The sequence below is a fragment of the Folsomia candida genome, unplaced genomic scaffold, assembly GCF_002217175.1.
Source record: "Folsomia candida strain VU population unplaced genomic scaffold, ASM221717v1 Fcan01_Sc010, whole genome shotgun sequence".
Lineage (NCBI taxonomy): Eukaryota > Metazoa > Arthropoda > Collembola > Entomobryomorpha > Isotomidae > Folsomia > Folsomia candida.
In genome coordinates, this window is record NW_019091202.1 from 1,758,764 (window position 1) to 1,780,775 (window position 22,012).

General features: G+C 37.1%; 4 protein-coding genes across 6 annotated transcripts; 2 read left to right on the forward strand and 2 right to left on the reverse strand.

Annotated features, from left to right (window-relative positions):
- Nucleotides 1-448: 448 nt before the first annotated feature.
- LOC118436664 lies at nucleotides 449-3,821 on the reverse strand. Its single transcript, XM_035855181.1, has 5 exons — nucleotides 3,624-3,821; nucleotides 2,858-3,192; nucleotides 2,278-2,489; nucleotides 1,870-2,009; nucleotides 449-1,559 (listed from the first exon to the last, which is right to left on the reverse strand). Exons 2-5 carry the CDS (start codon nucleotides 2,877-2,879, stop codon nucleotides 1,529-1,531), a joined length of 405 nt encoding a protein of 134 aa, XP_035711074.1. The 5' UTR covers nucleotides 2,880-3,192; nucleotides 3,624-3,821; the 3' UTR covers nucleotides 449-1,528.
- A 1,304-nt stretch (nucleotides 3,822-5,125) lies between these two features.
- LOC110854643 (zinc finger protein 454) lies at nucleotides 5,126-8,764 on the forward strand. The gene is made up of 5 exons (XM_022103109.2): nucleotides 5,126-5,311; nucleotides 5,570-5,654; nucleotides 5,722-5,846; nucleotides 5,923-6,139; nucleotides 7,732-8,764. The coding sequence occupies exons 2-5, from the start codon at nucleotides 5,584-5,586 to the stop codon at nucleotides 8,516-8,518; spliced, it is 1,200 nt and encodes a 399-aa protein (XP_021958801.1). The 5' UTR covers nucleotides 5,126-5,311; nucleotides 5,570-5,583; the 3' UTR covers nucleotides 8,519-8,764.
- A 1,885-nt stretch (nucleotides 8,765-10,649) lies between these two features.
- LOC110854645 lies at nucleotides 10,650-13,675 on the forward strand. 3 transcript variants are annotated; one of them, XM_022103112.2, is made up of 3 exons: nucleotides 10,650-10,795; nucleotides 11,566-11,969; nucleotides 13,490-13,675. In XM_022103112.2, exons 1-3 carry the CDS (start codon nucleotides 10,789-10,791, stop codon nucleotides 13,520-13,522), a joined length of 444 nt encoding a protein of 147 aa, XP_021958804.1. In that variant the 5' UTR covers nucleotides 10,650-10,788; the 3' UTR covers nucleotides 13,523-13,675. The 3 variants fall into 3 exon arrangements, with proteins under 3 accessions (XP_021958804.1, XP_035711267.1, XP_021958802.1); XM_035855374.1 differs by lacking the exon at nucleotides 13,490-13,675 and adding an exon at nucleotides 12,913-13,057; XM_022103110.2 differs by lacking the exon at nucleotides 13,490-13,675 and adding an exon at nucleotides 12,947-13,170 and having other exon boundaries at nucleotides 10,653-10,795.
- A 226-nt stretch (nucleotides 13,676-13,901) lies between these two features.
- Nucleotides 13,902-18,902, reverse strand: LOC118436773. The gene is made up of 3 exons (XM_035855373.1): nucleotides 18,106-18,902; nucleotides 17,414-17,549; nucleotides 13,902-17,100 (listed from the first exon to the last, which is right to left on the reverse strand). Exons 1-3 carry the CDS (start codon nucleotides 18,288-18,290, stop codon nucleotides 16,750-16,752), a joined length of 672 nt encoding a protein of 223 aa, XP_035711266.1. The 5' UTR covers nucleotides 18,291-18,902; the 3' UTR covers nucleotides 13,902-16,749.
- Nucleotides 18,903-22,012: the final 3,110 nt, after the last annotated feature.

The following is a 22,012-nucleotide window of genomic DNA, read 5'->3' on the forward strand; positions in this document are numbered from 1 at the left end:
ATTCGCATTATTAAAAAATCCACTACTTCAAAAAATCGTCCGGAAATGTACAAGATATCAATATGCTCACATCCAGTTGAGCTATATATTTGTCAAGAAATAAAGCCTCAAAGGAAGCAAGTCATCGCGAGAGTTGAGTGCGCTTCTAACAATGGGGTCTCCCAACGTATGCTCACAGATTTGGACCAAACTAGCGTCAATCGATCAAAAATATAATTAGTATGAAATTTTCAAATGGAACTATCTCCCAATGCACAGGTTTGACGGAGATATTTGCATAAAAAGAGGAGAAAACGCACTCCCAAGGCTGGATAATGTTTAATTTTCCAAATTTGCTGCGCATTTTTCCCGCTTTGGATGCAAATATCTCCGCCAAACCTGCGCATTGGCAGATAGTTCCATTTGAAAATTTCATACTAATTATATTTTTCATCCATTGAAGCTTGTTTGGTCCAAATCTGTGGGACTACTTTGGGAGACCTCCATTGTTAGACAAAAATAGTGACCCTTACGCTTTTTGAAATTTTTCAAAAATAGAGACGTAATCCAATCACTTTATTTCTGGGATTGCATCCTGCAAACTTACAATCTATGATCGTGGCCATCGATGGAGATAGACCAGTTTATCCACCCTACACTTTAATTTTCTTCACTGTCAACTGTAATTAGTAATTAGTTACTGTTCACCCAATATTATAGGCGTGAAGAATCTAAAATGCTTCATGACAGATTATGTCGTAGTGTTTTCGAGCGACCAATAGAAAATTTATCAAGGAATTGCGACTATTAATATTAGCTGAACAAGAATTTTTTACTTTGTCCAATCAATTTTTGACGAATGTGTTGACAAATTATGTTAGAGGTAGGAGAGAGAAAGATTGTTTTTGAAATCTGTCGTAATTTGTGAAATAGTGGGTGGAAAATGTCGGGTGAATAGAGGAAGCAAGCTGGATTGATCCAAATAATACAATCCGAAATCCGATCCGAAATCCGATGGGAAGTATCGGATTGATCCGATCGGGTTTTTGAACCAATCCGATCCGACCGGATCGGCCTCGGATCAGAAAAAACCTTGATCCGATCCGACATAATCCGACGGATTAGGATCGGATCGGATTTCTTCGGATCGGATTACCCATTCCTAACTACTTTAACCAGGTTGTGTACATATGTGATCTGATTACGTTGCATAAATCTTACTATACCCATTTTCTGCGATACGGGCTTTCCATGTTGAACTAACTCTGTCTCTTATCCATGAGTGAAAATATGCAAGTGAAGTTACTAGCACAGATAATTTGCAAAATGGTTGCAAAATTGAGCAACGATGAGTTATTATTTTCCCATCAACTCATATACGTACATGCAAATGTGTAAGCCCTACTCTCACGGGAAGCGCAGTATAAAATTAATTTCACGACCTTAAATGCAAGAAACTTGTGTACATGATAAGCCCAATACTTTATAAATAAGAAGACATTAAATATTTTGGAAGATTTAAGAGGATCGAATCTTTCCTTGGGTTTCTTCATTTTTTGGCCGCGTCTGGTTTCTTATACCTGGAAGGAGCAAGACAAATTTACTTATTCAGATAAATTTCATAACAAATATGTAATAATGACGACTAATTATTAATAAACCTCTGAAATTTTAAAAATTCCAGGTACGGAAATTTACAGAAATTTTGCTTGATTCATATATACAGAATATATTTCAAAATTCAGAGTGCGTTTACTTTTCAGAAGAGTATCATTATTTTTATAGGAGTGTAGGATTTTTCGTTATATTTTTTTGTGCGGGTAAACATCATTCATAAAAATTGAATTTTGCTGTGAAGAACAATGGCGACTTTCATATTTAAAACCTTACCGCTCTTCCACAAATGTTGCCATTTCGTTGAGAAAATTAACCCACTTCGATCTAATTTCTGCATCTCTGTCGGAAGGGGGAGAAATCGACCAAAGCCGAACCGCTGCGATGTAAACGTCCAACTCGTTACTGGGCGAAATCTGATTGACAAAATAATTTAAAAAATCTTAACTTCAAACTCTCTTAAAAATAATATTACCCTTTTGAAGAGTATGTAAATGCACTTAGATGCTATACACATAAGTTAAATTAAACCATACTGATTCCTGAATGTTTAGAGTTACCTTGATAAAGAGTAAAGTCTGCTCGAGATTTAGTATAGTTTACTTAATTTAGAGGTCATTTACTTTCCAAAACTATTTTTAAGAGTGTATGAAAAATATTCGTAGATTTGGTCGCTTAACTTACATTGGAAGAAAGCTGGGTCAATTTAGTGTCCAAAGTTTCCAAGAAGTTGGATAAAAATGTGGTAAAATGAACCACTTCTTGTTCCTCTGCCGGAGTTTGCCGTTTCCGTGACCACTTTAGCGAAAACAGGGCGTCGAAATCCATTCTTTCATTGGTTTGACCCAACTCGAGGAAAAATCTGTTGTAGAAAATCCACTTTTGTTGACGGATGTCTGGAATCAAAATATTTAGGGAGATTAGTATCCTCGTATTTAGGCCTGTCACCTCATTTGCATAAATCTCACTATTCCCATTTTCGGCGATTCGGGCTCCCATGATGAATAAAGACTGAATGTCTCTCGTGAATGCGTCAAAATATGTAAATGAGGTGACCGGCTATAAAAATTCGACAGTACATTGTGAATGTGCACACTTAAATACTAAAAACACCGATTTATTACATAGATGGGCGGGAAGTTTTGGTAGTTACTTATCTTATGTACAAACTCATATTAAGCTTGCTCATAGAATAGGGAAGGGGTGTCTAAAAATCGACGCTTTCTCGATGACGTAATATATGGGCGTCCCCTCTTTATCTCACCTTCACCCCATTTCAGCAACATGTTGGTCGCGGTCACGGCAGCAAACAAGAATATCAAAAGGATCGTCAACTCTCGAATACTTTGCGAAACGTCCACCACCTCCTGGCTTGGCCGGACCAATTTCACCAACGTGAGATCTGAGACACATCACCGTCGTGGTGTAAAGACTAATCCTGACCTTCCTCGGGGCCACGGCCCCCTCAGAAGTAGCTGCTGCCCTCCGAACATTGCATTTCCGCAGGGGTGCTACGACAATCATTGCTTCACCCTGGTCCAAATTTATACTGATTTCTTCCATTTTTGGAGGGTTGCAAAAAGTTGCAAATTTTTTAAGCTGGAATAAATATGTAGGTGCACTCTAAATAATTTGGAGGTAAATCGTCACCCGATGGAGGTACTATTTTTTTGGTAATTATTGGACTATTGGACATGTTATGTCGGAAATAAGTCAAAAACTCGTGTACCAATCACACCTTTAAAAAAGTGATTTAAAAAAGGCAATGGTTTCATGTAAAAAAAATATACATATGGTCGGATAAAAATGTTCATTTTTTAAATGACGACGTCACGTTTGTTTCGGAGATGAGTTTTTGAATTATTTCCCTTGGTGACAAACGTCTCCGTATATAATCACCACCCAAAAATAGTACATATACATATGTACTATTTTTGGGTAGTGTACATGTACCTCCGTCGGGTGACGATTAGTCTCCAAATTATTTAGAGTGTACAGTTTATTTAATACAGAACTCAGAGTGCATTTACTGTTCAAAATAGTGACATTAGTTTTAAGAAATGATAATTATATGTTGCCGATAGAGATTGTTAATTTGCCACTTTGACGTGAGCTCACCAAAAGGAAAATATACTAAATGTGTAAATCAAGTTAGTCTTTTTTTAGGTTTTAATAACGTAGTAAACAAATCCTGTTTGGAAATCCGAGTGCAAATCCCGAGGCAGCTGATTTTGTACGGAGAAGAGAAAGATTTATACAACCTGAAGGGAGACCCGAGCAAGGTTCGCTACCCCGGGTTTTTGTGGGTTGGGGTTTTTGGGGTTTTTGTGGGTTTTTGGGGTATCAAATCTCCGGAAAAACCCTCGTGCTTAATGGGGTTTTTGCGGGTTTTTGTGGGTTTTTGTGGGTTTTTCCGGGGTTTTTGTAGGATTTTGAGGCAGATCGAAACAAAATCCCTTAAACTACAACGTGGATCAATGCTAATTAAATTTTCTGCTTCATCTTCAAATTTTGAGAATTTTCATTTGCGACTTGAATTTCCAAATATCATTGCATATTTCCAGGTTTACATGTCAAACATGAATTTTCGATGTAACAGTTCAAATCAATGATGACGGTCAAAATTGCATGTTAAAATTGTATATTAAATTAGTTTTTCTCTAATATATAATTTTAGAAATTCTGGTTCAACCTGCCCCAAAATCTACAAAAACCCACAAAAACCCACAAAAACTCCAAAAACCCCGGAAAAACCCCCGGGGTTGGGTTTTTCTACAAAAACCCCGGGGTTTTCCGAACCCTGGACCCGAGACCCAGAAAAATCTACAAGTGCGTGTATACGCACGTAAGGGGACGTGCATAAATTACGTAACGCAAAAATTGCGATTTTCTAGACCCCCTCCACCCTTTAATATGTGTCACATAGGCAGGATATGCATCATTAGACCCTTCCCCCCTATTGCGTTACGTAATTTATGTACGGCCCCTTCAGACGTACAGTGTGTTTGTGCGTGTGTGTATTTGTACATACACAATTGGGTAAACCAACTGCGTCGGTTTACCGGGGTAAAAATTTGACGGCTAAATGAGGCTCAATATTAATTTCAACTGTATTTAAAAATTCTGATTTGGCACTGTTCATGAATTAAGTAACGCCAGAGGAGAGGGAGGCGAGGACCAAGGATCCAGTTGTATCGTGTCTATGAGACACATGTTAAAGGTGGAAAGGGGGGAGGGATGTAGAAAATTGGGATTTTTGCGGTACATAATTTATGAGCCGCCACTTTTTTTTAGATGTACCCCACCCGGAAACATCCTTCTAAGTAATTTAGCTTAATAAGTTCCTCCTTCTCGTACTATCGCATAATGATAATGTTTCCCTATGCCCCCCCCTCCAAACTGACCTTATATGCCCATCTCCCCTCGCCATGTTCACCTCAAAAATTTGCATGCATGCAAATTTTTCTCAGAGTCGTCCCAGGAGACAAAGATTTGTTCAGGTTCAAGTTCCCCCTCGACTTTCTTGTCTGGGACGAAGCAAATCTCAAATCCTGATTGCTCCACAAACAAAATAAATATAAAATACAAAAATATATTAATAAAATTTATCATAAATTTCGAATTAAACATTTGACAATTACGTTATTTACAAATTTTTAAATAGCTATAAGTCAGTAATTTTGTCACAATACGTAAATTCAAACGGGATTCACGTCAGGTAAATAGAAAAGATTTGAATTTTGTCCATTTCAGTATTTAAAATTTTAAAATGATTTTACAGTTAAATACGGTGTGGAATTGTCGTTAAATTTGTTACCGCTTGGTATTGAAATTATTAAGAATTTGCTTTAAATGGCAAAACATTACATTACCACCCGGTGTCATTTATTAATTAACGTATTTATTTGTATTTGTAACAGCTCAGAATTATTTTAATACTGGACTAGATTTCTAACATTTTATGCTTGTATTTCAGAAATATTTGCAAAAATGGATTACCAGGACGTCGAGGAATTTATTAATCCTGACGAGATAAAACAGGAGGAAGAATTTATGCATTGGTAATTAATTTTAAAATCTTATTTAATTACAAAAGTTGTTAATTAATTAATTGTAAATTATTCTTAGCGATGAAACCAACCCGACAGATTGGTCAGAGTTGCTCAGAGACCTGAAAGTCTTGGAGGATACGGTTCTTAAGGCTGAAACAACATTTGGAGAAATTGTGGACAAGTGGCAAAACTATTTTGGAGGTTTATTATACATTTTTGACAACTAAAATTTCTTAATTATGTAGTATCTATTTTCAAATAATGTTTTGTTCGGCAGACCACATTTCGTGCAACTTTAACTTGATGCTGGACTGGTTGCTGTCAATTAAGTCGTCTTTGGACGAAGTCACGCAAAAATACAGGGCCGACCAGGCTCCCCCATCGTCACCATCGTGCCAAGATTTTCTTCACAGTCCTAGTGACGAAGATCCTCTAAAGCTTGAGCCTAAACTACCTGAAGACGATGATGATCATGGACAGGGACAACGTAGAATGTAAGAATTTTCCACCTACAACGCAGGTCTCCCGGCGTAGGCTCTCCGATTTTGGCCAAATTAATTTCACTCGAGGACAAACTTAATTAATATGAAGTTTTCAGAAGACACGATTTCGCCATGGACAAGATTGGCAGAGATATGTATTTGTAGCCACGGAGGAAAAACGTGTAGTAAATTTTGGAAAATGTAGCATCTTTCGAGTTTTTGTCACGTTTTTTCCTCTTCGGAACGGATGCAAATATTTCTGCCAAACGTTACCATTAGGAGATCGCGTCTTTTCAATTTCATTCTAATCTACATACTTAAATTGAATTTGCGACCGAATTTGCTAAAAATTGGAGAGCATACGGTGGGAGACTTCTTTTCATTCTAAGAAGTTTCGTTGAACAAAATAGAGACAAAAATCCTGAGATTTTCTAAATGATTTTTTTTGTTCCATACTGTAACGCCCCCTGTTCTAACTATGGGGTTTGCGTGTCCCTGTCCACACCCACTTTCGTGGGTGCCCCTTATTTTGTGACTTTTGTGCGAATAATTTGTAGAAGTTCACTTTTAGAGAAATTATAAATATATTTATTTATATCAATACCGACTGAAAAATATTGATTTAATTATAAAGAACTATTTTATGCGTGGGAGAGCTAATTTATATATTTATATTTGTTAACTTTATCTAGAAGGGAACTTAACCTATAGCTTTTGAACAACTAAATCTTAAATTTCTAAAAATTGAACGCAGAAAAGAGGGTTCAATATTCCTGAAATTCTATACAATAAATAACCTTGATGGTTGCCTACCTATCTTGCTCGTTCCGTGTCTGAAAAAGAACTCTCCTCTTCACTCCTCTGCTTACGCTATATATACATGCAATGTTATAACCTATGATGACGTAGAGTGCTTGTAGCGCTGCTACCACCCTACGCTCCTCATCCCTATCCTATTCTCCCCTTCGTGACAGTTGCCTACTACGTCACGATTCTTAACCTTTCACTTTAGGATTAATCCAGTGCGTGGAATCTTGACCTATGTGACCTTTTCTTGTTAAATACATATAGAATGATACTTGAATAATATATTCTTAACAAGAAAACTAAGTAAAAGTTAAAACTCCACGCATAAAGTCGGGCCTAATCTTGATGATCTTATTTTCTATCTTTGGATCGACTTCATGCGTTGAATTTGCACTTATCTTAACTTTTCTTATTATATACATATAAAATGATAGTTGATTATCATATTTATAACAAGAAAACCTAAGATAAGTTGTTATCCCACGCACAGAAGTAACCCTTGTCATGCATGATCTCTACCTGCACACTAAGTCATGGTTTGGACAACCATGAGAGGCGAGTTGCTACTTATATAATACGCTTCATATGAAACTAAATCTATGTAGTTGAATCCCTTGACCTTTGGAATGATAATGTTGCATTTGCATTATCATTACAAAGGTTGCAATACATACGTTTAAACAAACTCTGCCTTATAACGTCTAGTTTTTTTCAAAAAAACTTTCTCTTTTTTAACAAAATCAGCAATCAACCAAGTAAAATTTAATTCACACAATTCCTTAATTATGTACCTACAGGAGGTCAACCCGGTCACGAAAACCTGTCCTTACCTTCAAACCAGACTCTTCATCTTCCTCCTCCTCTGAAGATTCCACCGGAGCACATTCCAACCTCTCCGACGATTGGACCCCACCTTCCCCACAAGCTCAATCACCTCAACCTAAATCCCCCTCTTCCACCGTCCCCTCAAAAAAACGAGGCAAATACAAGAAGAAAAATCCCGAAAAACTCCCCAAAAAGAAAAAGAATCCTGACATCCGCTCCCGCCAAAAAGCCGAGTGTCACATCTGTCACAAAGTCCTCGCTACCCGGGACGGTTTAAAATCTCACATACAACTCTTACACGAACCTGACCAGCTCAAATTCCGGTGCACCCTCTGCGCACGCGCGTTCGACCGGAAAAGTCAGCTCGACTCGCACATCTTGACGCACTCCGGGAGCAAAACGTACATCTGCGAAACGTGCGGATGGTCATTCTACCAGTACACGAATTTGGTCCAGCACATGCGCAAACATTCGGACGAGCGCCCGCTCAAGTGCGACCAGTGCGAGGAAAGTTTTAAATACCCGCAATCTTTGAAGTCGCACGTGCAAACGAAACATTCCGAAAGAGGGAATCAGTGCGCGGAGTGCGGGAAAACGTTTCCGACGGAGGGAAGGTTGAAACGGCATGAGGGTCAGGTCCACCAAACGGTGAGGAAGTATCCGTGTCCCCATTGTGAGAAGGGGTTTAAGCGGCCGGATCATTTGAAGTATCATTTGAAGTCGCATGATAGAAGAGGAGATGTAGGAGGAGGGGAGTGATTACATAGGGATTTATTGGTGAATCTTGTAATTATTAATGATATACGTAAATATGTATGATTAATTAATTTGCAACCTGGTGGGAAAGTTTATGTATGCAAGTGAATTTGTGTAATTGATTGCTACATATTTACAAATAAGTACTTTATTTTTGTCACTATTTGGAAGGTGCATATACAGATCTGTATTTATATAAATGATATTGCAATGTATGGAAATAAAGAATACGGTAAAAATTGGACTCTATTAAATTGTTTAAACCTGATTTAAAGTTTACTGATTAGTCGCATCTGAAGCAGAAGCGAACTTATGTAACCAAGGTATTTATGTATGTATGTATGTATGTATGGGCATTACGTATGTAAATCTGGTAGGGAGATAAACGACACAACCGGCTCGATTAATGGCTGGGTTTGGACGGGCCATGAAGTTAACATGTTTCGTTTACATACTCTCGTCTACTGTACCCAGTATTCCCTTAATTAGTGTTACAAGAACAACTTGCTGTAGCGAACCCAGTTCATCGAATTTCGAAAAAATAAGTTCATAGCTGGAAAGCCAATGAAATTTCATGTAGGAAACACTATTCACTTATCAAAATGTCAATCTCATAAGGCGACACGAACCCGGAGTCTTGGTATCCACCACTCGATCGGAGTACGCATGCGTTCCAGCGGAGATTGACCTCATTTCTATACCGTTGAATTTTTTATGGATTCCAAACTTGTGTGGGGTTTAGCACAGACACCTAGCTCCAGTTTGAAAAATATGTCATACTCCAGCAGGTTTAGGTTCGGCGACAGTGAATTTTTTCTTGATCCGAAATGGAGTCAGGAATTTGGGAAATTTATCACCCAATTACTATTTTGACCTCATGAGCAGGACCTGAGCCTTGTTTGAATGTCATGGCGCTATTCTTGAATAGGTAGTGGTTCAGTGGTTCTACAATTCGCTAGAGAACTTGCAAAAATAATTTTTGATACAAAATTTCACTCCCAGAGGAAGAAAACCCACTTTTTCAAACAAATGCAACTTATCTCCAATAAAAAACCAGGATGGTAGGTACCATCAACATTTTTGAAATTTTAACGAATAGCCCAGACTTGTAGTGTGTTGAAACGGAATTTTTGCTATTTTACTTGGCCTCATCCATAAAGCTGGGATCATCTGTTGAAAATATCATTTTCCAGTTTCCAAGCGCGTACCGCATGATCAGCGTCAGGGGTCTAATGGGTCTGTTTTTACTTGGCGAGTGGTTAGGAAGTATTTCTCTTCAAATCTTGAAGACATAAGTCCAAGGTTTAGTTTGAGGGCTCGGCTTACTTTTACTTCATCCGTTAATTTGTGAGGGAAATTTTCTTGGCGCTCGGCATGAATTCGGAGGAATTCATTTTTTCGTGACTTGGTTAATTTTGGTGACCTTTTTGACCGTCTCCTTCCACTTCTTTTTTGGTCATGGACACTATTAGTGTCAGTGCACCATTTTATCGTACGGTCGACCACCTTGCAATCAATTCCGATTTTTATTGAGCAATTTAAAAATGTCGGATTTTTTTGTTTACCAAAATGTTGTTGAAAAATTGCAACACGCCATATTTGCTGACCTATCAATTTATTACCTTGGGTCACAAAAGTTTTTGAAACATGGTTTCTGACGGAAAATTGCATGGGGATTTCAATAAAAAATAGTACAACTTTCTCAAAAATTGTCTTGCCAGCTTAATTTACCCAGGAAATCTTGTAACAGCAATTGAGGGAGTACTAGGTATGAAAAAAATCACAAAAGACAAGTTTTCATGTGCTTCAATTGTCACCAAAGATTCAATGTTTCTCTAATTTGTATAAATAATTTACACTTGGACACTTTTGTACATATGTAAATCTAGACAGTGTATGTATGTATTTATGTACATAAGTACATATTTGTCTTATGGTCGATAAAATGGTCCATAGTTGATTTTGCAGAATAAAGATATGCACATCTTTATTCCGCATATTTACTCTTAATCGTTATCTTTTTTTATTTCCTTGCCATATCTTACGCACTCTCGCTGTCTACCTGGATTGGTTCCAATTTCTAAAAATACAGACGCCTCCGTTCATACAAAAAAATCGTCCCCATTAAAATCAATTTCACTAACTTTAGTCTTTAACGTGTCCACAAAGAGAACACCCGACACACAAAAATCCATCCACACATATTATTCACATTTGTGCATGCAGTCCATTAGTTTTTAATTAATTGTGCAAAAAAAGTTACACATCAGAAAATGGAACGTAAGAACAATTCTAAAACAATTGACCATTTAACATTTTGTGTATTTATTTAAACATTTGACATTAAATACGTTACACATTTGCAACGAAGACAAGTAAGGGGCCGTACATAAAGCATGTAATAGATTTTCGTGGGATTTTTTTACCCACACCTGTGTGACGTATAAGCCCCATGTTATATTTAACACGCGAAGAATACGATGCCTTGACCCACACCCCTCTCAAATCGATCACATGTTTTCTGCACAGTCCCAAATGGGTAAATTCAGGAGAAAGACAAAATTCGTCCTGAAAATTGTGGCCATGCGGCGGAAGGAAGTCAGAAAAACGTCCTTTCGGAGGGGGGGGAGGGGGGGGGTCATTTATTCTCACCATTTTTGAATCTATCATAATTTTGATGGATTTCTCAAATGTCAACCAAATTTAAAAATTTTCCTTACGTGTAGCAAATTAATCTCTGGGCGACACATTACAAAAATCACCTTAAAAATCAACGAAATTTTTGCATTCAATATTTCAAGAATTTTGTCATTAGTGTTCTTTCAGTTTTAATAAAACTATTCGGTAAATTCTCAAATTTCGGTAGCTATGTAATGGAAATTTCCGAATGTTTCCCATTGAGAAATTTTCCATTGTAGCGTGACATTTAAACCACCCTGTACTTACAACGTCTTCGAATTAATGAATTTTCTTAATGAATTTTCTTAATATTTTCGTAGTTAATCATCCTGACTAAAAACTTTTTATTATTCCCCTGAATTGAATTACAGGATTTTCCTGGCTTGCCCTTCTAACCGCGGAGATTGGGGACATCATCGAAATTCAGCGAAAGGGGGGGTTCAGCCACTGGGGAATATACGCCGGAAAGGATAAAAACGAACGAGAATGGATTTATAACATGCAAGTTTATCCGTCCGCGGGTAAAAACGCGAACGCCAAAATTTCCGTGGTCAAATCTGAATTGGAGAAAGTTCTGGAAGGAAATTTATGTCGAGTGAACAATTTTGAACGTCACTTTTGCACAAAAGGAAAATCTCCTCAGGATCAAAACGATGTAATAAAAGACGCCACGGGCATGATTGCTCAAGATTTTAAATATGACGGGCAAAAATATAATGCAGAATATTACGTAACCCAGTGCAAATTTGGGAGAGGGAATGGATTTAGTGGTCAAGTAAGCATTTTATGTACCCTCTAAACAATCCGGTAATAATTTGTAATACCAGACTGTGTAAAAATTTCCCACGATATGATAAATCAGGCGTACTCACGACGACAACGTCTTATTTCGCATCGCAACTCATTTAGCAAACTTGCGAAGATTCAAATATTTCTGTCGTGAGGGGATTCGCAAAATATTGCTTCACAAATCTCGCAAATCTATTGAAAAAAACACCTATTTTAATATTTTTTCCATGCATTCCTTTAATTTGTCTTGCTGGAAATGACGAGGATAATTTTGCCAAATAATCTATCGAAGTAAGAACATGCCCAATTTCTGGGTAAATTTGCGAAAAAATCCCATGGTTTTCCTAAAAACTTGTTTGCGAAATCTCGCAAACTTCGCAATCTAAATTGCTGTGCTCAATTTGCATGTTTGTCACCAACGGGAAATAAGTCAAAAACTCGTGCACGAAACACACGTGACGTCGTAATTTAAAAAAAAAAGCTGTGAGCATTTTTATTTGACCGTATGATGTTTTTACATGAAAGTATTGCATTTTTTTAATGGCGACGTCACGCGTGTTTGGTACACGAGTTTTTGGCTTATTTCCCGTTGGTGACAAAACGTCTCCGTAATCGTTACCCAAAAATAGAGCAGTATAGTACCTCCGTCGGGTGACGATTTGTCTCCAAATTATTTACAGTGTACCTATACTACAAGCTTGTAACAAATTTTTACTATTGGACCGTCCATAAATTAAGTAACGCAAGGGAGGGTTAGGCTCTAATAAATAATATCGTGCCTATGTTAATGGGGTAGCGGGCGTATAAAATCGCGATGTTTGCATTACATAATTTATGGACGGCCCAACGCCAGTGTAACAAATATACCTTATTTTATCATCGGTTTTATTACCGGATTGTTTCAAGTGTATCCAATCTTGTTCTTGCAGTTTCGACCAGTTTGTGCTTAATACATTTTTATAGGGAATTGAATCTCTGCTGGCTCCGAAAAAGCGGAAACACGGAAAAAAATTGATAGCTAGAGGAATGAGGAGGAGAGAGAGGGTAAAACTTGCTCAAGAATTATATGGAAAAGAAGGGAAAAATACAAAATGAAATTTAAAAAACAAAAATCCTTTGAAAAATATGTTGGCACTTATGTATGTATGTACATACAATGGAACCTTTTTCAATAAATTAAACCAAAAATTCGGAATTACAGTATGTAACAAATTTAATGCTACGATGACATAATTTTTATATCGACATGAACGCGTAAATTTTAAAATTTCAAACTCCGCACAAAAATCTCAAAAGTATATACGGACAATTTCCTCGTCGTCGATTTTTAATATCGCACAAAGGTCAAAGGTCACCATTATTTTTGTGAACAAATTTGAGGCGTCGAAAAAAAAACTTCGTGGATAATTTTTTTTGAACTTTCTAATATTTTTTATCGGATACGACATGCGTTTTGAAGAAAAATGAGCTTTGGTCGGACCGTGTACGATTTTTTTACGCCCACAGGAATTTTTCGCCAAGGACAGGTCGAAGGCCTAAAATCGCCACCGCGGCGAAAATTCGAAAACTGAAATACACGTTTGCATGTCGGGACTTTCAATATGCAAACAATATGTAAACTCGTCTCACTTCACGTCATTCACGTTACTCCTTTGTTCACAAGTGGAACGAGGCAAGGTGAGACTTTTTTGTGATAAATTGAGATTTTCAGAAATTTCAGTATATTATTTCGAAAAATCGACCCCCATATTTTCACTATTTTATGATTTATAATAATATAATTATGAGGCAAAGTGAGACTCTGTACATAAATAAATTACATTGAGATTTTCAGTTTTTGGAAAAACGAACCCCAACATTTTTAGTAATTTATTTATTAATCATACTATAATTTGCTATTCATTAATAAACTTTTACCAACTTATAAAATAATTAACCCGCATTAGTAAAATGTGTCCTACATTTACACAACTTATCCCGCATCGTCCAACTCCAATTATTTACACGGCCGAGGAATCGTACTTTTCGGAATAAAAGTTGAGAATTCGAGTCCGTAAGAAGAGTTACATGCTCAAAACTAGTTTAATACCTTTCAAAACTCATTCCGATACGAGTAGAAATGAAACCGTTTGTCGCACACAGAATTCCTGCACTACGAGGGGTGTCAATCTTTCGACGAAATTATTACCAAATTTAAGACTTAACGGGGCCAGAGATTTGTGCACTTTCCTCTCCCACTTTCTCTTAATATTCCATCTGCTTCGAGAAATCCAATTCTTGCTCAGATTACTAATCTTTGCCCCTACCGTGAACATCATCATGGTAAAACCCATCGCCATAAAGTAAGTCCATAAGAACATTGCCCCCTTAAAGGTGTTTCTGTCATCGGACTGGAACGATTTAATGGCGACATAACACAGGGTAATTTGAATTGTAGGAACTGTTAGTGCACTACAGAAGAATATTCGAGATCTAATACAGGAATTTAGACACTTTTCGAAAGCCTGAACCTTTCTGTATTCCAGAATCGTGACGAGACCATGTTCATAACGATTTACAAAATTTTTACAATCAATCCATAGGTACGCGACACCTTTTAGTAAGACCCCAAAATTGTAATATAAACCTGAAATTGCAGCCGTTATGAACAATAGCAATTCTGAGGATGCAAAAAGAATGAGAATCATGGGCCGGTAAGGTAATCCTGCATTGATAAGAAACCTCTCATCGTGACAGATAAGCGAACTCAGGACGAGAGGTTGACATGGGGCAAAAATTGTTAAGATTGATAAAAGTAGCGAAAGTATAATGGTGTTCGTTCCCACAGCGTGTGTGAACAAGTCAATACACACATTTATTTTGGAACTCTAGGTGCCCGCTGAAACAGTAGTATGTATGTTAGAGACTCGATAAAATTTAAATATGTAAATTGTGGGGTTATGAAAATAGTGTATTTTCTGCTTTGTTTTTCCCAGGGTTTTTATTTCCGGGTCACTTATGCCCACAGAATGGGTATAATACACGGGGGAGATAACTGTCAGTCGAAAATACAGGTGTGCTAAAGAAATTTACTTTTATCGGGGTAAAAATACTTCATGTTTAGAAAATCGTAAACACTTTGTATTTTGTCAGCGACAAAATACAAAGTATTTCAATACAAAGTAAGATTCTGTATTTTCGTATGACTGCGGCATTCTCCACACACCTTTTTGTGTTTGTAATAATTCTGGAAATCCAAACCCTGGGAATTACTGAGCTCAAAATAATGTATCTTCGCAAAGTATTTCCCCCCTCTGGTAAATTGATATCAGGTGGACCTAGTGAATTTGGTAACTTACGAGCTTCCGAGTTTTTTGAAGTGATCATAAAATTTACGGTATCAACTGTACCGTAGTCGACTGGGATATCCAACCGTATAATGAACATGTACGCGTACAGTATCGCCCCAAATGCAGCTTCGGCCCGGTTCAGAATGCTGGATGGGTATAATGTAGTGGAATATAGGCGACATAATGTTGCCAAGAAGTGAGCAAGTATGGTCAAAATGACGAACTTTTGTTGATTTGATGATCTTATAACAATTATGCCCTTGACCGAGTCCCATTTGACGGGTAAACACTTCAGATACTCCGCAATGCGGAGGTAGCGTTGCAACACATAGGAATCTTCCTTGGTCACCATTTTTCATAAATGTATTTAGTCATTGTAGAATAATTCCGGATTTAAGTACGTGACTTATCTAAAGTGTAGTTGTCTGCGAAGTATTGGAAATTTCTTAATCCATGGTGAAATTGTTTGCCAAATTTCTAAAATATGTTGCAGTAATTAGTATTATTAATCAAGTAGTGTTTTGAAGAGAGAAATTGTTATAGAATTTCGTCTAGTGTAGGATGTATTTAATAAAATGGCTCAATAATTACATATCTTAATTGAATTATAATGCCATAGCTTCTCTAAATAAATATATAAACTAGTAAATATGTATGTCGATGTACCAGGAAAACCAATTACTTGCGCATTTTCAAATTTTCTTATTGGAATTTCAAAACCCAAATGCTTTATATCTTTATTTAATTAAAATATGTAGTTCGAAATTTGGATTATGTAGGTGTAATTTTAATTATACTGTTGTGCAGCTTGTTCGTGGAAAGTCCAACCGATAAATTAAATATAAATAGGTATACATAATTATACATAATACGTAGGTAATATGCACGTGCGAGCACATTTACCTTGGTATTTTGTGAAATAACTGCGTAAGCCTTTAACTAACCAACAACTCTTCGGCCGAAGATTATCTTTAGAATAAATATTAATCAACCAATACAGAATGTTAGTTAGTGGTGAAAATTTACCAAAATTAGATAAATTGAAATTACATTGATGTTGAGGAGGTACTTATCTGTAGTATCATAGTATCATATTTAACACATTATATTTTATTGTGTTTAATAATCTATACAGTAACATTTTACAGATCTGAAGAAATTCTAACTGACTACAAATGCATATGCATACCTATTTTTCCCTATGTTGATACCCTCTTAAAAATAATATTACCATTTTGAAAAATAAATGCACTCTGAATTCTATATTAAATAATTGACACTAATTTTAAAGTACTTGTTTCTTTTAAGTTTTCACTATTATGGATATGGTTTGGTTTACTTAATACAAAATTCAGACAAGTGCTTTTCAAAATGGTAGGTATCCATTCATATTTTTTAGAGTGTAATATTTAATTGAGAAGGTAAAAAGCAGTTTTTCTACGGAAACGTAATAATGCAATCGATAATGTAGTCGAATGTTTTTTGAAAATAGGTGATCGTGGTGGAAATGGTGACAAAGTAGAATCTACCGACGTTGATGCGCAGAGTCGCGCACGAGGTGAGGATCCTCCGCAAATTTTTGTGTCTCGTTTGCGACCACGAGTTCAGAAAGGAGGTCGCAATGTCAAACATTTCCGCTGCCATTTGGAGCATCCCGTAGCCGCAAGAACCGCATACGATCACGCCGAACGGGTACGTCAGGATGGCGGGAAACTCGTCGAGGAACTTTTGGTTCATGGAGCGGATCATTACGTAACCGCAGGAAATGACCGCGGTCCAGTTGATCATCTGCGGGCAAAATTAGAATAATTTGTTTAGGGCATCCAAAACCGGAAGATTTGCAAAAATCGGGTTTCGATTGATCCAAAAACCGAAGATTTAGAAATACCTGCTATTAATGATACTGAATCGGAGGATTAGAATAAAGGATTGTCTAGTCATCCAGAATCGAAAGATTTAGTAAAATTGGGTGAAGATCCACCCAAATTCGAAGAGTTAAAAAAATCGGCCTATGATCATTTCTAATTTTGTAAATTTCCGAATAACCGGTTTTCGATGATTCAATTTTTTCTAAAAGCGATTTCAAGTAAAAATTTGTTACCTTCATTAAGGGAAAGGCTAGCGGAGAGATGCACTCGTTGAGGAGGCCCGTCAGCACTTGGAGCGAGCGGTAGAGCTCGACGGCCGTGTGAGACTCGCGCAATTGGTCGATCGTGTAGCCCGTCTCGTTGTTCTGACTAAAAAATTAGGAACATTAATTAAGGCGGTATTGTATGCAGGTGTTGAATTTGAATTCTTGTGTCTCAACTTTCCCCACTTCAATGTATTCAGATGGTGATTATGAAACCTGTTCATCTTTCTGCTTTAAAAAAATGAAAACTTTTTTAGCTCTGTGAAGTTATGTAGGAGGTAAGAATTAAGATTTTTTCGTCAATGAGAAAATAAATATTTAATATTGACTTGCTACTATGTCACTTTATAAATATCTTGTATGTACCTCTATGGGCAATTATGCCTGAAAGGGGTTTGATGAATAAATCAATCAATCAATAATATTGACTTGCTATTTTTATTATGTATTTTCTCATTAAAAAGTCAAAATTCGAACTTCATAACTTTCCAAACACACGTAAAAATTGTAGATATTTTGAAGAAAAACAAAATCTTCATTTTTTAATTACTTGATTTCAAAATCGTCATTTAAATACATGGAGGGGAAAGCTGAGACACAATAATTCAAATTCAAACTCTGCATGGAATAGAACCTTAAGCAGTAGTCAAATTCATCCTTACTGTGCCTCCATCAACCAGAATTCGACACAGTTTCCGTGCGAAACGGTGACCCAGGCAAGGAGACAGAACACGCTGATCGTCTGGCCCGCCTCTATCCACTCATGGATAACGCCCGGGATAAGCCACCACCTGGGGTTATCCGGTGAGTAGAAGTAGCTCGTGAGGTACCAGGGCTGGTAGGGCATTAAGTAATAGAGCAAGCAGCAACACCCCAGCTGGAAGAAGTTGGCGGGAAGGGTACACCTCAAAATCGCGCGCCCATGGTCCCCCAATCCGTCCAGGGTCAGTACGTACCGTTCTGAAATATACACGCCTCATAACGCGATGGTGTTAGGTGCCACGCTCCGATTTTATTGAAATTTTGGAATTATAGCTTTTAGTACTTTTGGCAAAGGGTGATTTGATTTTGGTGTGTCCAACATAAATATGGACAGATTTACATACAAGGGAACATTCCGAGGTGTTCAACGCGTTGAGGGTCGAGACTTATATGTACTATATGACTTACCCAACAGACTGAAGAAATCTGTTGAAATTTTGAACAAATTTCGAAATTCTGAACGCATCAAGTGAAATTAACAAATATTTGTTATGGGTTCAAATTATTTTAAATTTAAAATAAATTCTATGAACAGAACATGTATTCGACATGAACGTTCAGCGACCGAATTCTCCTTCTGACAACCCAATACTTCCGAGGCTCGTCACAAGTATCGTCACAACTTGACGAAAAGTGAATTTTACACAAAAATTCCTTCAGGTTATTGGACAAGTCATGTATCGTGGTCATTTTAGTGTAGGTGTCTCCCCTCAACGTGTTGGACACCTCGGCCTGTTCCCTTGTATTTACGACTTACGGACATTCTTCTCATTAAATGCGATCAGCGTGTTGATGTAGCAGCGTATCTTGTCGCGGTAAATGTGCATCGTGATGTTGAGGCAGAACGAGTAAATGAACCAGAACAGGCACCACGAGCTCATGAAGACGGGTCGGTAACTCCCGTGGTCGAGCGGCACCCGGGTAATGGCGAAGAACTGGAAACCCAGCAGGGCCGTGTTCTGCATGTAAAACAGCCACCAGACGACGGACCACACCCTGTGCACGCCCGGACTCCACCGCTCGACACGTCTCGATTTCGCGTCATACCTGTCACATTGACATATTTAATTTACATAAATATATGATTGATTTAAATACACTCTTAAAAATGATTATTGAAGAGTAAATGTAGTCTTAACTCTGAGTTAAATACATAAACTATGTCAAATCAAGTGTAAACTTGAGTCTTGATATGGTCAACCCTGAGCTGGATTTAGTATGGTTTCATTCATACAGAGTTTAGAGTGCCCCTTTTTTGATCAGGGTAACACTATTTTTAATAGTGCGGGGTGAAATAAGAAATGACCTCGGACCAGAAATTATACGAAGCAACATTACAGAATAAGAATTATGTAATCAAAAATCACAATTATGAGCAATTTTGTAATTAATTTTACCTCCACGGCAACGCCCACGTCATCGCTCCCACTATACAAATCTGCCTTAACCCGCTGACCGCATTTTTACTCAGGAGGCACGGTCTTTCCGCCTTGGCTGACCCGGGCTCTCCCGGGGGCGGGTATCCCTCCGGGATTGAAGAAGACGATCTCCTCGAACTGGCCGAACTTTGTCGCGATTCGCTCCACTCTTCAGGCCGATAGGGCACCCGAGTGGGGCGACCGCTTTGAATGGAACCGCGAGGTTTCGCCCATGGTAAAGTCTCCGTGGCGCCGCCGTAAAGTTGTTTGATATCGAAAACGTCGCCGTTCTCGGTGTACCCGACGGTGCCGAGGCCGCTCACTTTGGCGAGGTTGCGACGTCTCCGCTTTCTCAGGGAGCCGGCGGCCTGCATGTTTAAAAGAATTAAATGAGGACGTTAAGGAGGCTGAGGTTTGCTGGAGATTAGATGCATGCCTCGCTCGGAGTCAGTATTTATCCTTAGTTTCCCGCCATAAATTAGTTAGTTTTGTGCTGAGTAGTTGGAGGAGGATGTCATCTCTTCGTGACTACCTTGCGTGACCATTGGCGTCCATAATACGTCGTTATTTATTTCCATATTTTGTTTCGTGATTGTGTCATCAATCATAATTATTCAATGAACAGCGGCCGGCTGGTAAAAATCGGTGTTAAGTCTTATGATTTATTATATCTTTATATTCTTCGTAACGTAAAATCAATTCAATTAAGACAGTTATGCAATTTTGTAAGCGCAGTAAGATTTGGTGAGTAAAAATTACGTCAGTAAGGTTACGATTTTTACGAAGGTTGACCCCAGCTTATTTCATCGTAAACTATTTTACGATGCTAACGTTACATGGACAATTTTTACTACAAAAAGTTCTTAAGTTTGAATAAATATCAAATACATATGTAACAAGTTTCGCAAACTTTTATATCAATAATTGAATTTAAAGCTCAGAATTTGTTTACAGTCGGATTTTAGTTGTATATTATGTGCTTTAAAAAATACATTCAAAATATTTCCATATTGTTAAAATATTCGATACAAATTATTTCTACCTACATATTTGAGCATGTGTGAAAACTTGCTTTGAAGTGGGTACAAACATTTTAAAATTTTTATGATCTAGGACAGTTATGAAACAAACGCAAAGCACTTGTCTGGTAACTGGCAAAATTTAAAATATTTACATTCTTAAATTCCATCCCTCTGGTAATTACTGTTGCAATTTTTATACACATGCGAATTTTTTCGCACGCCATATTACATACTCCCGAATTACGATTAGTATGCAGTAAATATTGGAGAACATTATGTCCAACAATTTGCGTGTGTGCAAGTAAATGAACTCATTTCTTTCAATTTACTTGAAAAACGTCATCCACCAACAACAACATATGTATGTATTTTCACGTCACGAAAGACGCAAACAATCAATTTTGTTCAGTCAGAGAGATTTTCGAATGCAAAATACTTATAAAATACTTACATACATAATTGGCAGAAATACATAAATCATTCATGTCCTCCCTATTTAGGTTCAAATATATTCATAAAAACCGGAACTTATTTGGCAGAATTATATAGTTGAATTAACATCAATAGTTTTGCACCAATTGGGACTAAATTTGGTACCATGATGGAAATACAAAGACATATTTTGCTTACTTAGCGGTAGCAGATATTGGAGGATTTAGAACGTTTGCATATGCATAAGTTACTAATAAATTAATGTCTGCCAAGGTAATGGCGTCAAATCTTTAAAAATGTGTGTGTATGTATGTATGTATATGTAAAGCCAGCAACGAGTATTATCTTCCAGTCGGGTTAGATATATTACATATGTATTTCCCTCGTTGGCAAACGTTAATGAATTAAATATGTCCCGCAAAACTTCTTATTTTCAAACCCTCTGTTACAGAGGCGGAACTATAGATTGGGGGCCGGTACGTGAGAAAGATTTGGGGGCCTATCTAAATTTGCCTTTACCAATACAAATGTACATATGCATGTACATACATATACATATATGTGTCTGTCAATATTTTTATGAAGTTCAATGAAGAATTGACATTCTCTCCTTTATACAACATACGTTGAGTCGGATTTAGTTTTCGTTATCAAAATATTAATGAAAGTAGGAAATGTCAAAATTTAAATTCAAAAGTATGCGTTTAAATAGTTTTGAGATATTAGTATTATAATTTTAGCGATTTTTCGAAAAATCGGCTTTCAATTGTTTTTCAAATTTTGACACAACCGATTTGTGATAAATCAGATTCTCAAAAACCGGTTTTCGACTATTAGCAAAACCAACTGTAAACCGATTTTTAATTTGAAAACTATTGATGTGCGAATTAAAAAAAAAGTTTGCAAATATCTATATTTAGTAAACTATAATTTAA

Coding starts and splice junctions, on each gene's coding strand:
- LOC118436664 (XM_035855181.1), bottom strand. CDS start 2,879: ATGTTGCTGAAATGGGGTGAAG. Junction 2,010..2,277: donor TGACCCAGCTTTCTTCCAAT/GTAAGTTAAGCG, acceptor TTTGTCAATCAG/ATTTCGCCCAGTAACGAGTT. Junction 1,560..1,869: donor GCAACATTTGTGGAAGAGCG/GTAAGGTTTTAA, acceptor TGCTCCTTCCAG/GTATAAGAAACCAGACGCGG.
- LOC110854643 (XM_022103109.2), top strand. CDS start 5,584: ATGGATTACCAGGACGTCGAGGAATTTATTAATCCTGACGAGATAAAA. Junction 5,655..5,721: donor GAGGAAGAATTTATGCATTG/GTAATTAATTTT, acceptor AATTATTCTTAG/CGATGAAACCAACCCGACAG. Junction 6,140..7,731: donor GGACAGGGACAACGTAGAAT/GTAAGAATTTTC, acceptor ATGTACCTACAG/GAGGTCAACCCGGTCACGAA.
- LOC110854645 (XM_022103110.2), top strand. Junction 11,970..12,946: donor GGAATGGATTTAGTGGTCAA/GTAAGCATTTTA, acceptor ACATTTTTATAG/GGAATTGAATCTCTGCTGGC.
- LOC118436773 (XM_035855373.1), bottom strand. CDS start 18,290: ATGCCCTACCAGCCCTGGTACCTCACGAGCTACTTCTACTCACCGGAT. Junction 17,550..18,105: donor TTCTGGTTGATGGAGGCACA/GTAAGGATGAAT, acceptor CTAATTTTTTAG/TCAGAACAACGAGACGGGCT. Junction 17,101..17,413: donor TAGCCTTTCCCTTAATGAAG/GTAACAAATTTT, acceptor TTTTGCCCGCAG/ATGATCAACTGGACCGCGGT.